The sequence below is a fragment of the Mustela lutreola genome, chromosome 9 (assembly GCF_030435805.1).
Source record: "Mustela lutreola isolate mMusLut2 chromosome 9, mMusLut2.pri, whole genome shotgun sequence".
NCBI classification, from domain to species: domain Eukaryota; kingdom Metazoa; phylum Chordata; class Mammalia; order Carnivora; family Mustelidae; genus Mustela; species Mustela lutreola.
In genome coordinates, this window is record NC_081298.1 from 135,160,009 (window position 1) to 135,186,989 (window position 26,981).

The 26,981-nt window shown below is 39.7% G+C and overlaps 1 protein-coding gene across 1 annotated transcript in view; it reads left to right on the top strand.

Annotated features, from left to right (window-relative positions):
- The window catches only part of NBAS (NBAS subunit of NRZ tethering complex), a 317,470-nt gene that overhangs the window by 80,659 nt on the left and 209,830 nt on the right, over window positions 1–26,981 (top strand). The window contains exons 15-21 of the mRNA XM_059132606.1: window positions 1,042–1,299; window positions 2,047–2,172; window positions 5,339–5,490; window positions 6,774–6,914; window positions 7,172–7,250; window positions 12,958–13,062; window positions 13,688–13,824. Of these exons, the coding sequence (XP_058988589.1) occupies window positions 1,042–1,299; window positions 2,047–2,172; window positions 5,339–5,490; window positions 6,774–6,914; window positions 7,172–7,250; window positions 12,958–13,062; window positions 13,688–13,824 (998 nt within the window). The remainder of the gene's footprint in view (window positions 1–1,041; window positions 1,300–2,046; window positions 2,173–5,338; window positions 5,491–6,773; window positions 6,915–7,171; window positions 7,251–12,957; window positions 13,063–13,687; window positions 13,825–26,981) is intronic.

A 26,981-nucleotide genomic window follows, 5' to 3' on the forward strand; every position in this document is an offset into this window, starting at 1 on the left:
ATTATCTTATCTTGTCCTTAAAAACAAAAGTCTGTGTTTGGAATCAGAGATTGAGTGCAGTATAATAAAGATGTATTGTTTCGATTAAAAACCTTGCATTGTAGAAGACTGAAGAAAATGGAGTCATTTTGTTCTTCGTAAAGCATTTTTTCTTCACTGGCATGATAGTTTTTTTTTTTTTTCTTTCCTCCTTTTTCTTAGATTAGACATCTTAAAATGTAAAAGGTATTTCTATTTAAATATGGTCTTTAACAAACTCTTTCCATGAAGTTTGGGAACTTAAAAATTCTGATTCTTTTTAGTCAAGAAAACTTGTTTGTCTAATGTCAAAAGACTGGAAAATAGAAGCTATTAATTTAAAGTTATGTTTTGGTCATTAAAGATTCTTATTCTAAGCCTTTCAAGGTTAAGGACCTTTAATAGTTTTCACATCAGTGCAGATTCACAAGTATTTTTTACCTCAAAGTTTGTTACTGAGTCTACAGATGTTATTTAAAGAGAGCCATGGCTTAAAATTGAAGGCAGCTCTATTAAGTCTGGGAATGAAAGTTATCTTTAACAGTCAGGCTTTCAGACTCAGAAGTTTGTGAAGCTGTTAGACATTTTTTTTAAAAAGGGAAGGAGGGCAGGAGAGCCATTCTCAGTAAAGCAAATAAATACCTTCATGCTCGTTTTCTAAATAGATGAAAAAATCCCGTTTCTTTACAGCAGGTACAAAAATGTCAAAAGTGAAGGAATTAGCATTCTTTTTATTTTCCTAAAATAATTGCCAGACCTATATTTGGGAGATTATATTAATGAGCCATTATGAAAACAGGGTTTAGTTTTGGAGATTTGGAGCCAATAATGCAATGGATATTTCTGGAACTGTTGATGGGTATACTGTTTGTTGTTGGGTTCCTCTGAAGTCTGTTCTTTGTCTTCACCATGTGGCTCATGGAACTGGAATAGAATTAAAAATATTTTTCTCATGGACTCTAGAGCTTGTCTTGAGTTCCTCAGTACTGATTTACTGATTTCACATCTCCTTTTTCAATTTAGTGTGAGATTAAACTTGCCCCCAAACGATCTCGTTTGGAGACCAGGGCTGGAGATGAAGATGAAGGGGAGGAGGATTCTGATTCTGATCAGGAAGTTTCTGCCAAGGCTCGCTACTTTGGCTACATCAAACAGGGCCTGTATCTGGTGACCGAAATGGAGCGATTCGCACCTCCGCGGAAACGCCCGCGAACTATCACCAAAAACTACCGCCTCGTGAGTTTACGCTCCACGACCCCAGAGGAGCTCTATCAGAGAAAGGTGAGGGAACATGCTGTCACTATCAAAGTTCTCACAAGCCTCCAGATTTTATTTCAGTGAGAAAAACCTAATTGTTTTTCTTTTTTTGGAAAAAAACACAATTTTTTAAAACAGAACTTCCAAGAGGGATTGTCCTAACATTGATGTGTTAGAAATACCAGTAGGGTAGAGCTTTGAAAATAGTGCTGGCTTTGTGCCTGAGGAATCGAAATGAAAACAGTGATTGAAGGATGAATCCACTTAGACTGTCCACTTGTGGCTTAGCCAGGTGTCTAACCCTAACCCTAACCTTAACCCTTACCCTTGGTAAGTGCCGCTGTCTGCTCCGACTGCAGATGGTGGGGGAAGAAGCGCAGGCTTGCTCTCCAGTCAGGGGTTTGCTTGGGAAGCAGACTGAATCCACACTGAGCATTCCAGTTATGTCTGTTGTTCCTGCAGTGTCCTGGGTGGGCCCTGAACTAGGAGTCAGGCTGTTGGCTGTCCTTTCCTGTCGTTTTACTCTATACATGTGGGCACTTCAGCTGTCTCTCAGCTTTCTGTTGAGTGTGGAGAGAAATATGTGCTCTGTGTGCCGCTCAGCAGGTTGGTGGGCTTCTGGTACCCACCCCCCCAGGGCTCATGAGACTAGTTATCAGTGGGTCACATGCTGCAGAGGTGAGGGGATTTTCCTCATCTGTGACCTCATCATGGCGACACTGTGGACCAGTCAGTAATGTAACCTTCCTGTTCCCATTTTCTTATTCCAAGATTGAAAGTGAAGAGTATGAGGAAGCCTTGTGTCTGGCCCAGACCTACGGCCTGGATACGGATCTAGTCTATCAGAGGCAGTGGAGGAAGTCCGCAGTCAACATCGCTTCGATCCAGAATTACCTGGTATGTTTAAATGTTTTGGTAACATGGTATAATTCAAATGCATGGCTTTTTTTGGAGGAGGGGAATGCTGGGGCTTCATATTGGAGCATTTTATGTTGCTGACATTTCTGTAGCTGAAGCGTGTTTTATTCAGTGTGGAGAAGTTCTCTTTTATCTCGTTGTATTGGCCTTGCAGCTGGACTTCGTGCTGAAGATGGGGGAACAGATAGTCACTGATAAACGAGTTAACTGCCTGGTTTTACTGGTAGTTAAGTACCAGTTAACTACTTTGCCTAACCCTTTCTTTTCCTCTAGCTCAGTTACTTTTCTTCGCCTACATCATTCAGGGTCCGCTCAGGAGCTAGAAGCCACCCAGTAATTTGAACAGGGAAAGTTTTAATATGGAGCCTTATTTTTCTAGTGAGATTTACTATAAGGGGGTAAAGAGAACCCTAGGGAGTACCTTTGGGCTGAAGGAGCATCCCCAGGGAGGAAGCAGACTTGGAGGGGAGGCCCGCTCCCTTGAGATGGGATTCAGACCTCACTGACCTTTGAAGGAATGGCTGGCGCCCACTGGATGGAGGAGTTCTTTGGGATGCCTCGGGCCAGGGCTGGTTCTTGGTTGCCAAGGTTGGCAGGTTGGAGGAGGTGGGATGGATGGGCCTGATGCCTGTGGCTAGGGCGCCCTGGTAAGCTGAGGCTGGGGGTTGGAAAACCTCAGAGAAGGAACCATAGCCAGGACCGAAAAAAAAAAAAAAAGCTCCTAGTTTGCAGATGGGCATCATCTAGGAAGACTCCCAACCCCCTGGGCCTTGGAGATTCACTCAATCTGCCCGTGGGGGTTTCAGCTGAAATTCAGTTGGACGTTCTGTTCAGCGGGAATAAAGGCGGAAGCAGCCGCTTCCAGGGGTCCCCTACATGCACTGCTGGTTGCTAAGCCGTAGGGACAAGTTTAGAACCTGAGCACATTAGGGCTAGAAACCAGAGCCTTTCCTCCGCAGTGGCCCTCCAGCGCCCTCTCTTGATGAAGCTCCATGTTCTGTCAGTTGCAAAATGGAAATGCTGTCCATCCCATGACTGGCCATGAGGAGAGCTCTTGAAGCTGAGAGGCATTAGATATTTGACATATCAGGCTTGCCAAATTTGCTTTCTTTGTTTAAATCTTGCAGCTGGACTCTTCCTGCTGCCCGCTGCCTGGGTTAAATTTGTTACATAGCCTGTGTATTTGAACCCTCGACACCTTTGTGAGGACACAGCTGGATTTATGGCAGGTTTTAAAGAGGGCATGACTTCTCATGTGACATTAAAAAGGGAATATGCCTTTGCATTTAGGAAGATCTAAGAAATGTTGGGGAAATTTCATGATAATTTTAAAATTATACATAATGTTTATACATTTATGTACAAAATTGTACATAAAATTATTGTACATGAGTAATTAAAAATAACATAATGTGAGAAAGTTTTAAGAAGTTAATGCTTCAACCAAATCGGAAGACAAACTGTTAGTAAGTAAGACACCAGAGAAGAGAAAGCATGAGAAATAATGAAATAAAGGAGGAAGTTCCTTGTATTTCCTTTAGAAGATCAGAACACCAAAGCTGTTTTGTGACTTTCTTTCTTTTGTGACTCAGGACAGTGAGTTGTGAGTTTATGTGTGCCCATTCAGGGCTTTCTCTGGAACACAGTAAAGGACAATATTGGTCCCTGAAGGAGCTGACAGGTGTTAACAGAGACAAAGCAAGTACATTTTTTATTGGGAGAAATACCTAATTCAGCTACGTAAGTAGGCAATTAAGAGTAGAAGTACTAGGCGAGAGAGGCGAAAGGTTCACAGGAGAAGCATAAATTGGCCTTCCCTTTTAGGGAGCTTATAATATTTCTGTTAAGGTTCATGTCTAAAATATAAATCACCATAAAGAAGATTCCAGATAAAGGCTGTGGGAACCCAGTGAAAGTAGCAATCATTTTAGACCCAGTGGTTCTGGAAGGCTGTAAAATGAAGACACTCTGAGTAGATTTGAGAGACTTCAGAACAGGCATCCTGGAATTAGAAGAGAGGAAGCTTTTCTTCATGGAACAAATGATATGAACAAATTCAAAGGAAATGAGCATGACTTGTGACATCGACTAAATTTGTCATAATCATCGTTTCATGTCTGCATTAGCACCCGGCCCCCTTACGAGCTCTGTAAGTGAACCCATCTGCCGCATCAGATATTAAACAGCAGGGAACTTTGGGAAATATGATTAGAAGATACATTGACTTGGGTTCTGAAAGATGTGGAAGGGTTGTGATGACTTAGGCTTTTTATCCTTAGGGTAATGGGGAAGTGTTGTGGATTTTTGACTGTTGGAGGCACAGAAGTAGATGGTGTAGAAGGTGAACTGGCATGGAGGGGGAGTATTGGTGGGAAACCCTACCAAGGCAAAGATGTCCTAGGCGTCATGTGGTGATTTCATGGACTGGTATGGAGGCCATAGACCTGGAGAAGGGAAAATGAGTTAAGAGGCATATGAGGAAAGAACTGATGGAATGGAATGTATAAAGGAATGCAGGGTAAGAGTCAAATTTTACTTAAAATTTATAACCACAATGACCCTTTCTTGGAAGAGGCTAAGTCAGGGATTTTGGATGGGGTCGGAGGAAGCAGTTGGGAGGGAGGAATGTGCGCTTGGTCTTTCCAAAGAATAGCACATCATGGCTTTTATGATGAAATTATCATCTACATTTTGTGTTACATCTCATGGTCAAGTAAATCTAGAACGCTGATGCCCTGTGCCTCATTAGTTTTGTTTCAAAGTGCAGCATGGTCGTTAAAATAGACTATGTCTTATCTTGCTTTTCTGCTTGCTGTTCTACTCTGTTAGATAGCCCAAATGCAAACTAATAAGCAGCTATAAAAATTTGGGGAGATCTTTTTTATGTTTCTGAAGGAGTCCTGAACTTTGTGTTTCAGTAGAAGAAAAAAAAAGAAAATTGTAGGAATCTCATTGTCTGTGTCTCATTCCAGTTACCATTAGGGAATTAGCTTTTTCCTGTCAAGCTTCTCTAGCAGCTACCTGTGGCTAAGGACTAGGGTAGCTCTACTTCCTTAGGTCTAGCTTTATGATTCTGGAAGGCAGTTGTCCTATGCTATCAGATGTCCTGGGTTCTTTAATGCCACTGTCTTTTATTTGTATCCAGAGCAAAATAAAGAAACGATCCTGGGTTCTCCATGAGTGTCTGGAAAGAGTTCCTGAAAATGTGGATGCTGCGAAGGAGCTGCTTCAGTACGGACTGAAAGGCACAGACCTGGAGGCTCTGGTGGCCATAGGGAGAGGAGCCGACGACAGCAGGTGGGTCAGAGACAGATCGGGATCCAAGAGGAAAGGTGACTTTGTGAAAATATTAAAGCCGAGGCATGGCAGAGGGTAAACGTTTCTTTATTTAGGTTATCCTGTAATGAGACAGTTGCCTTCGATCAATGCTCCTCTTATCTGAGGTCACAGCTTTCTTTCCTTTGAGTTAAATGTGTGTATGTATGATAGCTTGATGCTAGGAAAAGAGCAGATTCTACAGACCTTTATCGGATGCTGGCAGCTTCTAGCTGTGGGCTAAAGGCACTTACCTGGGAGGGCTTCCCAGTTAGCAGCACCCCTTTGGCAAGTGTGAGCTTCATTCATTTTGTTTGTCTTGGCTTCCTACCTCCTTTAGAGAATTCGAGTGAGTAAATCGTGTGTCTTAGGAAAGCACTTTGTAAACCTGTAAGTACCACACAAGTGTCTGTTGATAATAATAGTAAAGTTATTTGACAGGAGTCATAGCTCGTTAGACATTTGGAATTTTTTAAAGATATAAGTGTGATAATATATTTAACAAGTAAGTACTGTAAATGAGACTGACGTTCATTGTCATTTTCAGACCTTGTTTTTTTGTACTTTAATTAATTAATTTTCAGTAATCTCCATGCGCAGTGTGGGGCTTCAACTCGTGACCCTGTGATCAAGAGTCCTATGTTTTATGGACCAAGCTAGCCAGGCACCTCATAAATTTAGTTTACTTTTATTTATTTATTTATTCATTTACTTTATTTATTTGTAAGATTTGTATTCATTTGAGAGAGAGTGAGCATGCACAAGAGGGAGCAGGGGGAGGGGCAGAGGGAGAGGGAGAAGCAGACTCCCTGGGGAGTATGGAGCTGGGCTCGATCCCAGGACGCGGGGACCATGACCTGAGCCGAAGACAGACGCTTAACCCACTGAGCCACCCAGGAGCCCCTATTTATTTATCTTTTAAGTAAACCATTTTGAAACCTTAAATAGAAGTGATTCCGACTGTAAACTCTGGGCAGCATTTTCTCGATGGGCTGTTTCACATTGGATAAGTATAAACCTCACATGTTTTCCGAAGTAGTTCTCATTGCCATGATATTAAAATTATTGTATATGACGATTAGTGATGACTTTTTTGCCCATCCTGTGGATATAATGAGTGAATCACGTTCCTTGCAATACAAAAGCTTTCTTTCAAATAGTTGCTTCTTTCTGTTTCTATGGAGAGCAACTTAGTGATAAAATCAGCCCGAGTGGGGGAAAGCAGCTTTCACTAATAGCTTTGGGGTTTTTTTTTTTCCTTCCAGATTTACATTGCCTGGTGAAGTAGACATTGACAATATCCCCTATGAGGAGCTGTCACCAGCCAGTGAAGAGCCTGCCAGGAATAAAAAGGAGAAAAAGATCAACAAGAGACGAGAACTACTGAAATTAGTGAACTTCGCAAAGTAAATGATTTATGACTGCTTGGTACTTTCTTAAAAATAACTGGTCACTTAAGTGTGCTCTTCATGAGGATTAATTGCTGTGAATTATTCTAGCAACGCAAACCAAACGCAGTTGGTGTTATTTTATCCTCATGCTTTTGTGTACTGTTCTGTCAGTTTGGGGCTCAGTGGAACATTGTTATTTTTATTCTATTCTAACTCGTAGAGAAGTGCGCTTCTGTGTTAATGTAAGTGCCTAACACAGCTATTCACAACAGGTTAACTCTGGAACAAAAAGAACTCTGCCGCTGTAGACGGAAATTACTAACCTACTTGGATCGACTTGCAACCTATGAGGTAAGGAGTAGTTTTAATCAAACCAATTAGGTTTATTCAGTCTATCATTATAAATGATACTGCTGCCCTAATATCTGACGTTCTTGATCTTTTTAACTATGTATGTTTTGGGAAAAATTCATTTTGTGCAGAAGCAGTTTCTCTTATATAACTGCTTTGGTAAAAATTAAGAGACTGTGGAAGGCAGAAATCATGTTAGTCTAGGGAGCAGAAACACTTTAGCCATTTCAGTGTATCTGTATTTTCTAGGTATGTGATGCTTTTTATTTACTTTGATTTTACATTTTGATTTTAAGGTTATGGCATATAGCTGTCTCCAGTACTGAATTTCAGTATACACTGGGTTTTAGTAATCCTAATATGAATATTTCTGACTCATTTTATTTTAGTGATTTGCTAGTGCATTGAATTTAGTTGGTTGAACTTTGGTCCTAACTATGGCCAAAATGAGACACTTCAACTTTATTTTTTTTTGTTTGTTTTTATTTTTTATTTTAATATATTTTTTAAATTTCTTTTCAGTGTTCCAGAATTCATTGCTTTTGCATCACACCCAGTGCTCCATGCAAAACATGCCCTCCATAATACCCACCACCAGGGTCACCCAACCTTCCACCCATCTCCCCTCCAGAACCCTCAGTTAGTTCCTCAGAGTCCACAGTCTCTCATGGTTCATCCCCTCCGATTTCCCCCAACTGTCTTCTCTCCATCTCCCCATGTCCTCCGTGTTATTCCTTATGCTCCACAAATAAGTGAAACCATATGGTAATTGACTCTCTCGGCTTGACTTATTTCACTTAGCATAATCTCTTCCAGTCCCGTCCATGTTGACCCAAAAGTTGGGTATTCTTCCTTTCTGATGAAGGCACAATATTCCATTGTATATATGGACCATATCTTCTTTATCCATTTGTCTGTTGAAGGACATCTTGGTTCTTTCCACGGTTTGGCGACCGTGCCCATTGCTGCTATAAACGTTGGAGTACAGATGGACCTTCTTTTCACTACATCTATATCTTTGGGGTAAATACCCAGTAGCGCAATTGCAAGGGTCATAGGGTAACTCTATTTTTAATTTCTTATGGAGTCTCCACACTATTTTCCATAGAGGCTACACCAACTTGCATTTCCACCAACAGTGTAAGAGGGTTTCCCTTTCTCCACATCCTCTCCAACACTTGTTTATTGTCTTGTTGATTTTGGCCATTTTGATTGGTATAAGGTGGTATCTCAATGTGGTTTTGATTTGAATCTCTGTGATGCCTAGTGATGATGAACATTTTTTCATGGAGACACTTGAACTTTAAAAAAGGTATACTTTATTTTTATTTCTTTAGGAACACAAACACTGACTATTTCCAACATTCAGATGTTGTTAAAGGTATTTCAGGAAAAATACATAGTTTAGGCTGCTTTTTCACATGACCCTCACAGCTGACATTACCCAGAAATTGATATAAATTCCTAACTTTTTTAAAGTTTGACTTCACTTGCAGATTACTTCCTCCATCTATGTTAGTCCTCCTTTCTGTGGAAACAGCTCTCTCGGCTCTTGGTAATGGCACACAGCAGGTGCTCAGTAAATGTGACCTCTAATATTATGATGCTTGTCCCCAGAATAATGGAGATATTTAGTACTTCTAATGCCTATAGGCAAATCTAAAAGCATTTGATTTCCTACCTGCTAATAAAATAAGTGTTTTCAAACAAAATACCACTGATAAAAGAGGGCTGTTTATGGTTACTAGAAAACATGATAGTTATACAAATAAGTTGCAAAAATTTTTTAATAATTTTATCTATGGGTACAACTAGTTTGATTGTTGGATGGTCCTGTTATTTTAAAGCCTATTGTTTTACTGTACTGGAGTTTTATTTTGAGGTAATATATAAAAGCATGTTATGAGCTGCAGAAGGCAGTACAGATAGGGTTTATTACGTTGTCTTAGCCTTTGTTTTACTAAATTTTATTGATTTGAGATCTTGAAGAGTTCCATGAAATGTTCAGAGTTTGACTATTCAGTTAATTTTCTTTCATTCCCCTTCAGTTATCGAATTGCTGTTTCCCTATCTGATAGTTGGAAGTATGTTCACTAGTGCCTGGTTTAAAGTATTTTTTGAGCCCACTTTCTTGGAGAATTAGGCTAACTAGGCTTTCGAGAAGTAGGTGAAGTTGATGAATTTGGCTGTTAAAACTTAAAAATGAAGATGTTCAGACAGAGTAGCTCACCAGCTAGATAGTAGTAGAGATAGGCATTGCATTTTAATCCTGAGGCAAGCTTATTTTATGAATCCTGTGATAAATTAGTGGATTCATTTCTATGTGACACAAGTGCCTCGTAGGTACCAGCCATCATGGCAGTGCTGGAGGTGGAGATAAGAACAAGGAAGTGTCCTGGAGTCCACATTATGTAGGCATAAATGGTGACAATTACGCGTAAAGAACTTAGGAAAGAACGTGGTGGAGAAGGGCATTCGGTTTTTCCTGGGGACATCCTAGAAGACACTATATAGGAAGTGTCATCCCAGCTAGTCCTTAAAAAAAAAAAGGTAAATTTAGGGGACTGGGGAGTGCTGCTCTAAGGCAGACATGGGAGCAGAAGCTCCAGAAAGGTGTAGGGGTTTTGTCTTGGTGGCTGCTGTATCCCCAAGCTCAGACGGGTACCTGGCTTCTTGAGGAGCTCAGCAAAAATTTGTTGAGGCAATTGATAGGTAAGAGACTACCTTAAATATCAGCACGTTTGTTGAGGACTTATTGTTTGTTGGCCACTGCGCTGGGTACTGAATCCGGATTATTTCCCAGCAATCTTTCAGGCAGGTAGTGTTTTCCTTCTAGTGTTATGGATATGAAAGCTGAGGCTTGGAGAAGGAAAGTGATTTGCTTAAGGAGAAAGCAGGAACTCACAACAAGGTCTGCCGGATTCGTTAGCCTGTGCTGATAATCTGCTGATAATCCGCATGCGCTGTATGAAGAAAGGGGGTGGGGTGTTCCTGACTGAGTGAGCTGGTGGGGGGAGCTGGGCTACCAGGGAGCCCAGCACAGATGGAAGGGAGAAGAGGGGGTTAGGACAGTTTCTGGCCACATTTGAAAGGTTTCTCATGCTGTGTGAGGAGTGGACTTGAACTGCAGGAGGTGGAGTGAGTTTAGGGAAGAACAGGATGTGGGTAAGGGGAGACAGTGATTGTAGGCAGCTCCTTCTGGAAGTTTTGTTTCAAGGCCCCAAGAAGATAATGTATGTGAATTTAGGAGGTCCCCCCCCCCCCCATAGAAGAAAGAAGTAATTGTTTGTATGCTAATGGGAAGGAAGCAGTGGAGGGTGAGGAGGAATTTATCCAACAGGAGAAAAAGGCGATAATGGCATGATTATAGAAATGGGATTTGGAGCATGAACAGGGTTTGGGGGGCAGATGGCTATAATTTTTCTGTTGTAGCTGAAGGAAGGAAATCCTGTTGGTAGAGATGCAGGTAGATGTGCGGTTTCAGTGGGTGCGAATATCCCATCTAACAGTGTCCATCAGAGTGTATGAAGCAAGTTTCAGTTGAGAATGGAGACGGGATAGGTGTTGGAGGTCTGGAAAGAATGGAAGAATGGTGGAGAAGTTTCTAACAGCACAGGGGAGCAAACATGTTAGGGAAATGTAGTACCGTGGAGGGACGGCAGATTTGAATTGAATTTATAAAATGTCCAACCTTCCTTAAAGGATGCAGAAGAGTATAATGAACCCGGGTGTACTCACTGCCCAGTTCAACCATTCTGTGAATCTTGTATCTTTTACTCTCGACTCCTGCCTTTTCTTTCAGCTAGTTGTTTTAAAGCAAATCCTAGACATCTTATCATTTCACCCATACTTATGTGTCTGTAACTGGGAAAGAATTAAAAAATAACCCAATAACATTATTATTTCTAAGAAAATTAGTAGCAGTTCCCTAATATCCTCTCCTATCCCCTTCATGTTCAGATTTCCCTAGTCACCTCATAGATGGTTTTCCAGTTGGTTCGTTTGCATCAGGATTCCAACCGTGCTGAGATCTTGAAATGAGAATTGTCAGCTTGATTTTGTGGTATTTTTTCAGACTCCTGGTACCTTGTAATCAGGGTTCTTAGTTGCTTTGGATTAAGGATGAGGTTTTGCCAGGTGAGTATGATGAAGGGAAAGAAGCAAGGGATTAAAGAAATCTCTGAATGGTGACCAGGGACTAAGCCGGTTGGAAGGGATAAGAGACTTGGAGGAGAGAGAGCAGGTGAAAGATGTAGGGTCAGTGGGCCGGATGTCTCAGTGACATTGCGAATTGCTGGAATGCCATGTGTTGGGTTGAGCTGGCGGGTGGAGGAAGGATCAGTTGCTCAAGAATCCATTGTTGGACATGGAGATGTCCCAGAGACTTCCTTCGGGGGATGCTAAAGAGCTAGGGAGCTGGTAGGATGCATAACTGGGGTGGGACAAAGGGAGCGGTTTTTGTGGATGGGGAGTCCGGGAACTGAGAACATTTTTGAAATGTTTTCTTCCTTGGTTTCCATGAATATGTGTTAAACAGCCCCCCCCACCCCCTCCTGCCCTTACATCTCTGCTTCTGCAGCTCCTGCTTCATTTGCTTTGCTTTTCAGATGCCTATTCCTGACCTTCCCTCGTCCTCCCCCACATCCTACCTTTTTTTTTTTTTCCTTTTGGGTTGATCCTTTAAATGATGTTGCTCCTTAAGGCTGTTTTCATTCAACTTGATCTCCCTTGAAATCATACTCACTTCTGTGTTAGTAACTGTGTCATGTATGTGACTCACCTCGCTCCAGAACTCTTGATCTAGCCACCTGCCTTCTGGGTGACTCCTCCTAGATGTGCTTGAGTTCCAAGCCTAGCATATTTGCCAGCGACCTTCTCGATGCCTCCCTCCCCCCCACCTCCTCCACACCTCCTCCTTGTCTCTCTCCTACCTCAGTAAATGAATTCAGTCAATAAGTAGTTATTGGTTACTTATTATATGAAAAGCAGACTGCTGGGGATCTGGGGTTCAGCATTAAGCATGACAGACAACGAGCCCTATGTCATACGTTGCCGTGGGCAGATCCTTACTTGCAGTTGCCATGGCCATCCTGTTTGTGTTTTATGTCCCAGCTTTGGGGCACCCCCGGGAAGCCTTCCCCATCTTCCCAGGACCAGTTTTATAGGACTCTCCTGTGTGTGTTTCCCTTCGCCTGTTCCTGTGTGCCTGCTTGTTCCCACTAGATTTTAAGCACTTTGGAGGGCAGGAAATGTGTCCTGCTCATGGCATCACTGCTGCCTATCATAGTGCCCCTAGTGCATAGTAGAAGCTCCGTAAATATTTGTTGAATGAATGAATGGTTCAGGCTGCATTTTACATCAATCACCAGCAGCCGTGAAGTTAATGCAGGTGTTCATACTGCACTGCCATGTATAATGGTGGCTTACTTGTTTTCAGCAGGTGGTGGGTTTTGGTTGTCTTAATGTAATTAATTTTTTACTGCCCATTTCATTTACTTCTTAATTTTTTTTAATTCACAGTATTTATAAATACAGCTATTTTCAAAATAAAGGCAAGAATGCAGATGTACTACTTCAGTTAACAGTTGATAGTTTAATTAATTCAAGGCTTATTTATTTAGGGAGGCAGAGTTGTAAAGGTTTTTAATATTTTCTTGTCACCCATATTTAAAAGCCTTTTCATTATGAAGTCGCTGTTTCCCCTCAGGAAATCCTAGGAGTGCCTCATGCATCTGAACAGAGATATGATGCTGAATTCTTTAAGAAGTTCAGAAATCAGAATATTGTTCTCTCAGCAAGAACTTATGCTCGGGTAATTTCTTTTTTGTAAATAAAATAATTATGGTTATTAACACTTTCTAAATCTCTGAGCCGCACAGTTAATGTTATTGCATGCATTTACCATCATTTCATTTTTTGTTTTAATATTAATGTAGAGAAGATGGAATTATATTTTTAAAAATGTTTATTCATTGTCCCTCTGCCCCTCCCCCGTTCATGCTCTCTCTCTCTCTGGCAAATAAATAAATCTTTAAAAAAAAAAAGGCGGGGGCACCTGGGTGGCTTAGTTGGTTAAGCTTCTGACTTTGGCTCAGGTCATGATCTCAGGGTCCTGGGATCGAGCCCTGAGTCCTCGGAAAGTCTGTTTCTCCCTTTCTGTCTGCCCCTTGCCGTGCTCAGAGTCTTTCTCTCTCTCTCTCAAATAAATAAAATTTTAAAAAGTGTTTATTCATCATTCTGACTTTTAAAAGTAAGTGATTTTTATGACACTAGGTTGAGAAATGTGATGCAGACTACAAAGAATTAGAAATATTTCAAAGTACCTTAAATCAGAACTGCATAAAAAGTTACTTTTAGGAGTTTGAATGTTGTCCTACAAAGTCATTCCTTTATTTCTAAGGCTTACAATGGAAACTTACCCCTTGCTGTTTATACAGGAAAGTAACGTACAAGCCCTAGAAATTCTGTTCACTTATCATGGATCAGACCTGCTTCCTCATCGCCTTGCCATTCTCTCTAACTTCCCAGAGACCACTTCTCCACATGAATATTCTGTTTTGCTGCCTGAAGCTTGGTATGTGACTGGGTTTACTGAATTTTACCTTCTTTTTAAATCATAACAGTTTTTTGTTTCATGCTAAATAATTTGAATTAAACAAAATTAATTTTAAAGTAATCTCTTTAAACTTTTTTCTGATTATAAAATTATTTTTAACTTATTTTTAAATGACCTCAAAGCCAAAATGTGTCTAGCATAGGAGGATCACCTTAACTTAATGAACATGAACCTTACTTTTTATTTTTTTAATGAAGGCCTTTTGATTTTCCTGGTGTGTGCTCCATATGTTTTTATGGTTAAGAACAGTTGTTTTGTCTTTGTGGTTTTTTTCTTTCTTTCTTTCTTTCTTTCTTTTTTTTTTTTTTTGTTAAGAACAGTTTTTAGGATAACTGTCTGTGAATTAGATCTTTTAGAAATGAAGTAGTTCTGAAAATATCAGGTGGTAGGTCCAGGGGACTCAGAAACGTCTGAATCTTGACTCTTAATAACTGTTTCCCCCCTGTGAAATTGTAGTGGGAGAAAGACAAATGGGAAATCAAAGTTCCCTTTAATTATTAATTGGACGATGCTCTTTATCTCAGTTCAAGTCTATTTGAGAATTGGGTCACGGTGTGGGACATAGACTCTAAGTTCAGTGGTCCTCATTGTATCACCCAGTAGGTTTGTGGAGGCCAGAATGTTTCTTCATGAGAATGAAGAAAAGAGAATAAGTTTGCCTCCGTGCCTAGCTCAGAATGGGTAGGTAGCCTATTAGCTCCAGGCCTGAGGCCGAGAGGAGTGCAAAGGATACTCCACGTGTCCGTTACTGCCCTGAGGTCAAAGGCAAGACCGTGACCTTTTGCATCCAAAGAGTGAACTAGGTCAGTAAATGTGAGACTTTTACGTCTACTAGTAAATGTGGCTCAGTCACTGATTTGCATGATTTATATCCTTTCAGGATTTTTTTGAGTTTGCTTATCTTTACCTTGAATTGCCAGTCCCTGTGTTACTTGTTCGTGTTGCATATGTTGAGTAACGTGTGACTTGATCTATGAAGTCCGCCCGTGATCTTAAAACGCTCTAAGAGATTAGGACCATTCCAGTTGAAATCATTGTTACAAATTTTAGGTACTGGCAACTTAACTCTTTTAAGGGATGTTACTGGAATTCAGGGGATCATTCAGCTTCCTTCTTTCTCCCCTGTCACCCCCACGCACTATCCTATTTGTAGGCTTGGGTATCGATGGTGAAGATGAACATTTATAGAGTAATCAGTAGGTATTTCCTACATAGGTATTTGTGGTTTCTACTTTTGGTATTATCCCTCTTATTACCGAGAACTGAGATTTACAGAGGTTTAGTAGTATGACTCTGTATAAAGTACGGCCAAGACTTGCAACTTATATTCGTTTGTAGTTGTAGATCAGAAAGCTCAAAAAACAAGTTCTAATTCCTCATTTTGTACTACTCTTGGTACTAAAAAAAAGTCTTTGTCATGCTAAAAGTGAACAAAAAGAAGTTTAAGGTGCTCTTTTCATTTTTATATGATTTCTTTTATATCCTTATAGTGATATGTAAAATGTATTTTGTGAATGTATATTCATAGGTATTTTTGAATATAATTTTATTGTTTTCTTGCTCTCTGCAAAATAGATCTAATCTGAATATAAATGACTTTTTTCCACTATAAATTGTTAGTACAGAGAAGGGCTTTCTCTTAAAAAAGACGGGGGTGGGGTGGGGGGTGTGGGAGAGAGAGCTATCCTCTCTTGAAGTTTCTTTTTTTTAAAGGTAATCTGTCCTCAGATTTGAGTTCATTGTGGTTATTGTCTCCTGATGACTGCTTAGATAAACATATGATTTTCTGAGATTTCACAATTGGTATGCAAAATAGTTTTACAAGGCCCAGTGCTGGGTTATCTCTGAATGCCCTCTGCTTCCTTTACTGGCTGTTGTAACCAATTTAAATTGTGACAAATACTTGACCTATACCATATTATAGCAGAGGGTAATAGAAGATAAGGTTATTCAGAATCATCATGTTGGGATATGTTGCTTAGACAAATTTTGAAAAGACTGGTTTTTTAGGAGTCTTTATATTCATTTTAACGCATTAAGGAAATAAAGATTTTTGTTTCTCAAGAAAGTCTCATTGAGTGTAGTTTTGCTCTAATTAGAAAGAATGAGGAACAACAGTAGGTTAAAACAGTAATGTCTGTCTCCTTATGATTTTATGTGGCTGCAAAGCAAACCCGTGGTTACGTTTCAGGAGTAGCTTCTTCTGTGAGGTCTTCCATACGCTTACTCCTTTTCCTATATTTTCATCATTCTTTGTTCTTGTTCTATAACCCTTTTACAGTGTGTTTTTAGTAAGTCATTTTTAGTTCAGCTTTTCTCCCTCTTGTTTCTATTGTTTGGATTTTTTAAAAGATTTTATTTATTTATTTGACAGAGAGAGAGATCACAAGTAGGCAGAGAGACAGGCAGAGAGAGAGAGAGAGAGAGAGAGAGAAGCAAGCCCCCCTGCCGAGCAGAGAGCCTGATGTGGGACTCGATCCCAGGACCCCGAGACCATAACCCGAGCCGAAGGTAGTGGCTTAACCACTGAGCCACCCAGGTGCCCTTGTTTCCTTTTTTAATAAGCATCCAACCTTAACCCAAAACTAACTCTTTAAGGTGGAGACCATCTCCTCCAAATTTTTGGATTCTCATGGCCTAGGGTGGTGCTTGTGTAGTTGAGTCTCTAAAAATGTTTGCTGGCTGGGTCAATTAGGGCTCTTGTGTCCATTTATAAGAGAGCTCAAAGGCTGTCCCTTAGAAAGGAAAACAGAATAGACTTCTTACCTCTAACAATGGAGGTGCCCTGGTTAGTGTCTCACTGAGGCTCCGATGGCCTTAATTCCGGAGTCCAGTGCTATTTTAGGGTTAAAGCCTGACTCTTGCCCGGCTTGAAGTTTCATTCTAATAGATGTGTGGATCAATAAGACCTATTTATAGAAATCATTTCCTTTTTGAGGAAATTTATTCTTCTTCGGATACTTAGTATTTATTTTCCAATCACTTTCAAGTCAGAGCAGCACAAAGTGTCTGTTCTGTTGGAACAGCAGTGCTCTCGTCCCCACCCACAGTGAGCTGGGCGCTCTTTGTATGCCTGGCTCTATGGGAGGGATTCTGAAGTGAGGAAAACATGCTTTCTCTTTAGCAGAAATTAATCAGGTATGTTTGAGGCAGCAAGAGAATTGCCTGCATACAGCATCGTGCTTTCAAACTGAGAAGAAATAAGAGTTGAAAAGACTCTAAATACATTTGCAGCCTTTTCTGCCTTTTTTTTTTTTAAAGCCTCTTCAGTTGCATTGTTTGAAAACTAATTTTTCTTCCTCATTTAGTGCCTTCAAGGACGGTAGAACTTTCTGTACACATGCTCGATTTTCTCAGAGCGTACATACTGCGCAGCAGCTGCGCCCGTGTCATCCCGCTTTATCAGCCTGTCAGCCCCTCCACTTGTATTTTGCAAGAACTGACTTTTCAGTGATCTGTTAGATGGTTAGATGGTTTGACACCAGGTACCCACCTCGAAGTGTATGGCTCCCAGAGGCAGCGTGGCTGTGAACTCTGCACGGTCTTCAGCTTACCCTTAGGATGGCATGTCCAGTCCTGCGTTTCCTCCCCTCCGCCCAGGACCATGGCATGCCTGCTGCCACCCTGGCGCCTCGTGGCCACTATGCCTCCTGCCTGGTGCGCCCTTCTCCCATATCTTCGGGTGACCAGGCCTCTTACTTCTTCTGCATCTCCTCTCACAGGTCAGTCTCCTCCTCTGACCACTCTCGTTCCCTAGCCTCGCTCCCTCCCACTGCTTGTGCCCTGAGCAGGTGTTTCTTCCCCGTACACACACCTACCATCCTATGGTTGATTGTCCTCTCTACTCTGCCTCATCTCCCTTGGCCACCCTATTTATGATTTTACCCTCACTTCAAATTCTCCTTTCCTGCCTTATTTTCTTCCTAGATTTTATCACCCCTACCTTAGTTTGAGTTCTATTTACTTATCCTGTTTTCTACTTCGCACTTGTGTTTTCTTCCCTTCCTTAGCCCCTGCCGCATTTAGAAGATCGCCTGGCACGTTGTAGGTACTCAGTGACCACTTGTTGAGTGAATAAATGAATGAATGAGTAGCAGATCCATAAGGAAAGGACCTTGTGTCTTGTTCACTGTGTAGAGTGTACATGGGAGGGTAGGTAGGGTTTTGCATTTTAGAGTCCAAGCCATGTAATATCTTGAGAAGTAATAGTAAGTTACATCAACAAAGTGGCCTTTTATTTGCCCCATGTTGAGATTCTGTAGGCAGAACTTTCTCTTTGGCATTTACCCAAAGTTTGCAGTTTTGTTTGAACCAAATTTGATGAGTGTGATTGCTGGGAAATTTCTGTGGCATGTGTTAATTTTGTGTGTGATATTGTCACTCTTAAGTTATCGTGTGTGTTGGCAAATGATAAAATGTGAGCAAGTTTTTGTAAAACTTCGAAATTACATTTTCTATCATAGACGATATGTCTTTTCTTAGCTATCATTTGTTGTTGCTATAAAATGTGTATACTTCATATTCGAGTGGACTGTTTTAGTTGAAGTACAAAGGTGATATTTCTTACTATATTAGCTTCCACAATTTTTGCTCATAGGTTTTTATAAAAGGAATGTTTTTTAACTTTTGGGATTTTTTGTATTTATGGCGTGTTTTAGAAAGATTATTTAATTTTTTTATTTTATACCTCTTTTCCTATTGTAGAATCTTTCTAGAATGGTGGAAGTAACCTGGTTTAAAAAGTTGTATTTTGAACAGTTGACTGTTGAAGTAGGATCAGAGTAAGAGCTTTGATTCTAGCCCAAGGTGTCTAGTTTGTGTTTTTTGGATACCTTTTCTTAGATGCACCTCAGTCCTCTCACTTGTCAGATGGGCATGATTGTAACACCTACCTCTTTGCATTGTGAGAATGCCTAATGAGTCAGTGTTTATACAACACTGAGAACAGTGTGTGGCATCAAGTAAATGTTACATAAGTGTTAGCAGTCATCCTTAATGCAGAACCTTGACTTTCTCTAGTTGAGCCTTGGCTTTCTCTACTTCCTATGCTTACTGTTTTAAAATTTCTTATTGGAATAATTTTATAACTGTAGAAAAGTGGAATGGAGAATACAGGGTATTTCTGGATACCCTTCACTGGGCTTCCCCTTTCTTCCCATATAATCATAGCACATTTGTCAAAACTAAGACACTGTCACTGGAGTAGTCAGTTCTGCTATAACATGCCATAGGCACTCCTCTAATGATTACTGGCTATGCAGAACCTTGCAGTGCAAACCATGGCACTGATGGGAAAAGCGGGATTAATGGTCCAGCACTCAAAAGCTTTGGTCGGTGAAACAAAGTTAGGAACTTAAATGAAAGTCCTCACATATTTTTACATGTGTTACATGGGTAATAGACATCCAAATACTAAAATATGGCACTTACCTTAAAGCCCTTAGACACTGTACGTGGAAGTGGGTGTTGGAAGAGTTGTACTCGTGCGTTATTGGGGAATGGAGGAAGGGGGCGTGGTAAGAAATTCGGAGAAAAGTTGTGCCACCAGCTGTGGATGGGGGGGGAGCTTCCTAACACATTCTGGAAACTGAGCTTGCTGGTAGATGTTTGGGTGACCCTGCACGTGTAACTTGACATGGCTGGGTTTGTTTTTCTGTGTGTACAACATTTGTTATGGATGAAATTGGGTGTCAGCAAATGTGAAATTTGTGTTATTGTTATGGTCAGATTGTTCCCTCGTATATGTCATTTGAACAAATTTGCACCCTCAAAAATGTATAGTGCAACAGACTACACAATAGTTAAGTAAATGACAGATTTATTTGGGTATAATTAGTTTTTCTGCTAATACCCTTTTTCTGTTTCCGAATCCAGACTAGGATACCACATTGCATTTAGATTTCATTTATTTTTAATATGTGGAAATAAACTCTGCCGTACATATATGTCAGTCAGGAAATTCTTTGACACCTATATTTGCTAGATAATGAAAATTGACACTCATATTTATATTCCTGGATTATTTCCACATCAGTGAGGAAAGATTGCATTTTTTAGTGTATTTGGGGATATTGCAATATTTAAAATATTTTATAGTTGTAAGTGATAAAACTGGATTGATGGAAGTCAAATATCCGGGAGATATTTGCCCCTGTCCTAGACAAGCTGTTACGGTAGTAACTTGGCAGTTTGTTTGCTTGTAAATATCTGAGTTCAGTGAGATTATTTGGTGATTGGAAGTTTGGAAAGCGCGCTATAACATGCAGATGCGATTATACTTGTGTGAACCGTAAAAGTGTGTTGCAGATGCTTGTTTCTTTTCTGAGTTTGTGATTGCGAGAATTATTTGTTGGCTTCTAATCATGCTCTGCCTTCAGCTCCACAGTAATTTATGTGGCATCCCATTAAGGCTAAAAATCACAAGGGGTGGGTAAAAGACATTAAGTCATTCGCTGTTTAGATCATGGAGGATGTCAGCCTACATACCGGCCTATTTAGGAACTGCCCTTTCTCTAGAGCATAGAAATAGAAAGCACTTTCTTTCACCTGCGTTCATTGAGAGCAACACTGCAAAACAGTACGATGGATTGCATGACTGGCAGAAGCATTTCTCCCCATGACCTGTAGACCCAGGTCCTCTTTGCGCCACGCATGCTGTAACACATGTTTGTCCCTGGCATTTTATTCCCTTGCTAACCCTGAATCACCTGCTTTTCCTAGGCCGTAATCCCTTTGTGGTGCGCTCTGCCCCACTTGATAATGCAGTAGGGTTTAAACTAACTGTGTTCTTTAGCAGTTTGATTCAGAATGAATATGTCTTTTGTGCATTTGTGGGTCCTATTTTTGGCTTTGCTTTTTTTTTTGGCTCTGTTAAGTGCAGGGATAGTTAAGACCATGTGGCCCATTATAAACTTTTTAAGTTTTTAGAAAAAATTTTAATTGTAAAAAACACATAACATTAATTTTACCATTTTTAACCGTTTTTCAGCATGCAGTTCAACAGTAAATACATTGACCTTGTTCAGCCAGTTTCCAGAACTCTTTATCTCGTGAAGCTGAAACTCTGTGCCCATTAACAACTCCCTATTCTCCCCTCAACCCAGCCCCTGACAAGCACCATTCTGCTTCGGGTCTGGATGAAACCGTCTACTCTAGGGGCCTCCGAGAAGTGGAATTGTGCAGCATTTGTCTTTTTGTGGCTCTCTTATTTCACTTAGCCTAATATCCTCAAGGTATAATACACTTTCAGTAAAATTAATATTATGATTAAATAAAATTTAGAGTGGCTTGTGGGTCATTTTTCTGTTGATGCTGCACAAGTACTTCCCAAATGAAGTAAAGGATGAAGATGAATTCTAGTTTGAGATGCAAGGTTACCATTATTGCCTGATTTCCTGTGGAAAACCTTGTCTTCGTCTCTTGGTGGTAAAGAGGGCGTACAAACTGAATGGAACTAATGGTATCTCCTGTAACATTTTGTTTTCTAAATCTTGGGTTTGAGTAGCCAAATATAGAGACTTTTTCTATAATTACAACAACATAAAATTTATGTCCTAAAATAGCAAAGCATCAATATGTATTTTATTAAAATTCTCAGTAGGACGAATTTGATTTCAGTCAAATTGATTTTCTCTTATAACTTTATTTTATTTTTTAAAAAAGATTTTATTTATTTATTTGACAGAGAGAGAGAGAGAGAGAGAGAGATCACTAGTAGGCAGAGAGGCCAGCAGAGAGAGAGAGGGGGAAGCAGGCTCTCTGCTGAGCAGAGGCTGAGATCCCAGGACCCTGAGATCATGACCTGAGCTGAAGGCAGAGGCTTAACCCACTGAGCCACCCAGGTGCCCCATCTCTTGTAACTTTAATCAGTAATAAATTATTTATCCTTTGATAATCAGATGAGACTGTTCCCATTCTTCATAATGGAAAGATTAGGTAGAGGTTTACTTTTTACTACACTGCAGTTTCAAATTGTTGATGTGTTGAAATTTTACATTAGTTGGTGATCTTTTTTTTTTTTTAAAGAAATAATTTGAACTATGTTTTCGTTGAAGTCAGAGTTAACCCTAAGCGGCTTTTAAATCCAAGCTATAAAGTTTTTTTTATTTTCCTTGAAGAGCAACAGAAGACTGTACCAGAATCAATTAATGGTGGCTAAGTTTCATAGTTTTAGGAATATTTTGGAAGTTTCTCCCCCATAAGAAACATATTAATGTTTCTTTGAAAGCAGATGCTGATTTTTGAATTTTAATCTTTTTTAAGTGAAATTTATAACAAATACCTTTGGAACTGATTTAAAGATTAAAGCATTTCCATATTGCTTTATCTTATTTCATTTTCACAGAAAGAACAGTTTGAAGAAGATGGAGGAGGCATTTGAGATTGTGTGATGTGAGTCAGATGTGGTCCCTGTCATCAGATAAATGTAGTAGGGAAGATACCAGGCAGGTTAGGTCAGAGAAAGCCTTCTTTAAAATACATGATATAGGAGAAATACAGGTAGGTTTGGAGATGGGAGAGGTTACTTTCTGTTACAAAGGAGATAAATCAGGAAAGCCTTCTGAGAAGAGGGAAAGTTTGCTTTAGATGCTGAAAGTTGAGTGTGATTTTTGATATTGGAAAGTTTGAGAAGGAGTCATCTATTTACTTACTCATCTCTTAAAATTTTATTTATTTATTTATTTAAAAGATTTATTTATTTATTTGACAGACAGAGATCACAGGTAGGCAGAGAGGCAGGCAGAGAGAGAGGAAGGCTCTCAGCAGGAGGAAGCAGGCTCCCTGCTGAGCAGAGAGCCTGATTGATGCTGGGCTCCATCCCAGGACCCTGGGATCATGACCTGAGCCAAAGGCAGAGGCTTTAACCCACTGAGCCACCCAGACACCCCAAGGTTTTATTTATTGTTTTGATAGAGACACAGTGAGAGAGGGAACACAAGCAGGGGAAGTGGGAGAGGGAGAAGCAGGCTTCCTGTTGAGCAGAGAGCCTGATACGGGGCTCGATCCAAGGACTCTGGGCTCATGACCTGGGCTGAAGGTAGATGCCTAACAACTGAGCCACCCAGGCGCCCTCGTCTGAATATTTAACATGAAGTTGTTTTACCCACTCAGTCTTCAACTGGACAAAAGATGTTCTCAGTGAATTTGTTAGTTGAAATGAAATGAATTAATGCACAGGATTCCCAGTAAACAATCAGGAATCTGGTTTTCCTTATGTTTTTATGTAGCCTACTCCTGTTTATAAAGATTTCTTTTTCTTCTCTGAAATTGTTAAAAAGCAGCCTCTGTTGGTCATTCTATTGGTCATTCCCATTGTAATTTTGTTGTTGGAATGTAAATATTGCCTAAACTGTAGCCTGGATGATGAAGTAATTATGGAAAAAATTGGGGCATTGCATTCACTTGTTTGATTCTCAAGAGAAAAATGAAAGTGTTTCTTTTCCCTTTAAAATTGAGAAGTTGATTAGTTATCTAATCAAAATTCAATTCCCATATGTGCAGTTTATATCTGAACTGCTGTGAACAAAGAGCAATAAATTGGTTTGTATTTTAGGCTTGGAATAAGTATTTGGCCTTCTGTGGGGAGAGGAGTGTAGAGAGTACTTTCCAAAATGGGCTATGTTGGCGGTTTCCAAATCCAAGACTAACCTGGTGTTTGGATCAGAAAAGAAAAGCTAATGGCCTCAACTGTCTGGGAGCAGGGTCTGGTGCTAGCACTGGGATAATTGGTTTGCTTGTCTCCTGGCATTATGGGCCTGTTAGATCTTGACTCAATTAGTTCTTGTTTTTCTATTTATATAAAGCCACAAAATGCATTTAGGGTAATTTCTTTGATTAAGAAGGTGGAAATGAATTTTATTTCGAGGATTTTTTATGGCTTTGGAAAGTATGTTGATACTGATATTTGTAATGTATTTAATATCTGAGAAATACTAAAGAAATGAAGGTGTACTGATTTGTTCATTTTCTCTTTTGAGTATGGAACTTTTTAAAAAATATATGAACCAATTTTATGTTTCACATATAATTCTCACAGCATATTTAAGGGATAAATAGGAAAAGGATTCTTATCCTGCTTTCAGGGCAAAAATTTGAGAGGCATAGTAGAAATAATATGTTGAAATAGGGAGTTATTTTAAAAAATAATTTTATTTGCACTGTCATTTTAGTGTATATGTAACACTGTCAGATGTTTTTAATATGGCTTAATGCGGTTCAAAGTTTCTGATTTTACTTGAAATTAAGATCTATTTGAGAGGGTACTTGTTTTTTAAATTAATGAACTCTCCAAAAAATCTGTTACTAGATTCAGCATTATCTCATGGTACAAATGATACTCTTTTCATGGAGATGAGATTTTTCTTTCCTTATTCATTTTCCTCCAAACTTTAAGTACCTTGCCCAGTAATTCTGAACATGTGATCCTTAAGTAGATTATAACATCTTCTGAATGGTTGAATTCCCTTAGGGAAATAGTCCCTATAATTCTTCTTGATCACACAATGTCTTTTCTAGTCAAGATTTCATTAATATGTAAATACTTGTCTGTAACAGCAGTGAATCTCTTTATCACACTATATTTAATTAACATATAAATAACCCTGTGAGACACTTTCCCAATTTCTGATCTAGACAAGCCTCTTTAAATATTGTATTTGTAATAAGAAAAATTCTAATAAGGATCAAATTCATATTTCATACACAAAATCCATGCATTATTTTAAGGAATGTTTTGACCTCCATATGTACCCAATTTTTAATCCCAGAAGTTTTGATACTATATGTAATAACTGTAGGAAAAAAACTGCATGACTTATGTAAATGTTGGGATCACGTGACATGGTATTGCCATCTGTTTGAGGCAGAGAAGTGGACAGTGGTACTCGAGGAAAGCAAAGGCTTTTTGTCAAAAACACGGGTGTGTGTCTTGGTCCTGAGACTTTGCTAGCTAACTGATACTTTCCCAAATGTGTTACATTTGGGAAGTCATTTAGCTTCTCTAAACTTGCGTTTCTTCATGTGTGGGATGGGACATTGTGGAGGTGTCCTGACGCTTGAGTAACGTGAGCCATGTCCCCTGCCACTGTTCGGAGCATGGAGGTGGGCTCCGGTGTCCGCCAGTGGTTAGAGTAGCTGAGGGTATGGCAGGGCGTGGTGGCAGCACCAGTGTCCATGGTGTCATGTCACAGATATCTTCTAGCTCAAGCACATTAAGGAGACTTACAAGAGACTGATGAAGGAACAAAATGTAAAATTAGAATAGGGAATATCCCTCCCGATGACAGTGATGCGGTGATGCTCCTCTAGGACAGCTCCCCTTTCCTGGGATCAGGTGCCTGTGGTTCCGGATGATCAATCATGGGGTTGCATAGTGAACCTTATTTCGAATGCATTTTTCAAGGTTTTATTTTCGCTTCGTATTGAATTCTGTATACAAGAAAATGAATAAACCGTGAATGTACAATTTGGGGAATTTGTGAAGGAGTTGAAGAAGAATGACATTATCAGCGTCCCTTATACCCTGACCTGTTTACCCTCTCATTGTCCCCTCATCCAAGAGGACCACTACCCTGTCTTCTGACGCCACAGCTTAGTTTTGTCTGTAAAAGAATTGGAGTGGCCTATGTGGGCTATTTCGCCTAAACTTTGGAAAAGCCTAATTAACTATTCTTACCTCTCAGCAGAGCTCGGATTTATGTTGTCTTTCAAATTAAATACTTTTCTAATGCTGGATGTACATTGGCATTTTGTCTTTTTATATTTAAAGTGTGTTTCTTATAGAAAATGTACAATAGGTCCTTGAACAATGTGGGTGTTACGGGTACTGACCCCCCAGTGCAGTCGAAAATCCATATGTAACTTTTGATTCCCCAAGAGCCTGCCATTGACCGGGACTTACCAATAACATGAATAATCAATTAACACATATGTTGTATGTATTACATATTGTATTCTTACAGTAAAGTAGGCTAGGGAAATAAAAATGTTATTAAAAGATCATAAAGAAGAGAAAACAATTGCAGTACTGAATTGTATTTATAGGAAAAAAGAAATCTGTGTATAAGTGGAGCCACATAGTTCAACCCAGTGTTGGTCAGGGGTTAACTGTAATTGAATCTTGCTACTTAATCTGGTAATCTCTGCCTCTATGTTGTCATACTTTGGCTATTTATATATGGTGCAGAGTTTAGTATGGTTCCATTCAAAGATGACCATCTTGGTATTTGTTTATCATTTGTTCAATTTATTCATTGTTTGCCTTTTTCTCTTTTGCTGCCTTCTTTTGAATTGGTTATTCTTATAATTCTATTTAATCTCCTTTATTGGATTATTAGCTATACCCTCCCCCCCCTTTTTTTCTTTTGGTGCTTACCCTAGTGTTTACAGCATAGGTCTTTAATTTATCATAGTCTACCTTCAAATAATGTAGTAGAACTTCATGTATAATGTAATGACCTTGCCCCAGTGTTTTTCCATTTATCTCTCTGCTGGCTTTTGAATGATTTTTGGCTTCCACTTAACTTTTACGTATGTTATGAACTCCACCATACATTTTTATCATTTCTGCTTTAATCAGTAACTTTTAAAAAAATTAAAAATGTGCTTTGTACTTGCACATTTCCACTGCTGTTCATTGCCTTTCGTAGGTCCAGATTTGTATCTGGTATCAATTTTGTTCTGTCTGAAAGGCTTTCTTTGGCATCTCTTTTAGGACTAGTCTGCTGGCGATGCATTCTCTGCTTTTGTATGTCTGAAGAAGTCTTTGTTTTGCCTTTGTTTTGGAAAATACTTTTGCTGAGTATAGGATTCTAGGCTGTCATTTTTATCCTTTCAGTTCTTCAGAGGTGTCACTCCGCTGTCGTCTTCCATTGTCCTCCATGAGGCTGGTTGTCATTCTTACCGTTTCTCTTGCCATCATGTGTCTTATTTTCTTTGTTTTTAAGATTTTCTTTGTAACTAGTTTTGAGCTTTTGGATTGCGATGCACCTTGATGTGATTTTCTTCGTGTTTATTCTCATTGCTGCTTATTGACTTCTTTGAATCTACACCTAATTTAGGAAATTCATGCCAATTATTTCTTCCAGTATTTTTTATCTCCCGCTATCTCCCTGCCT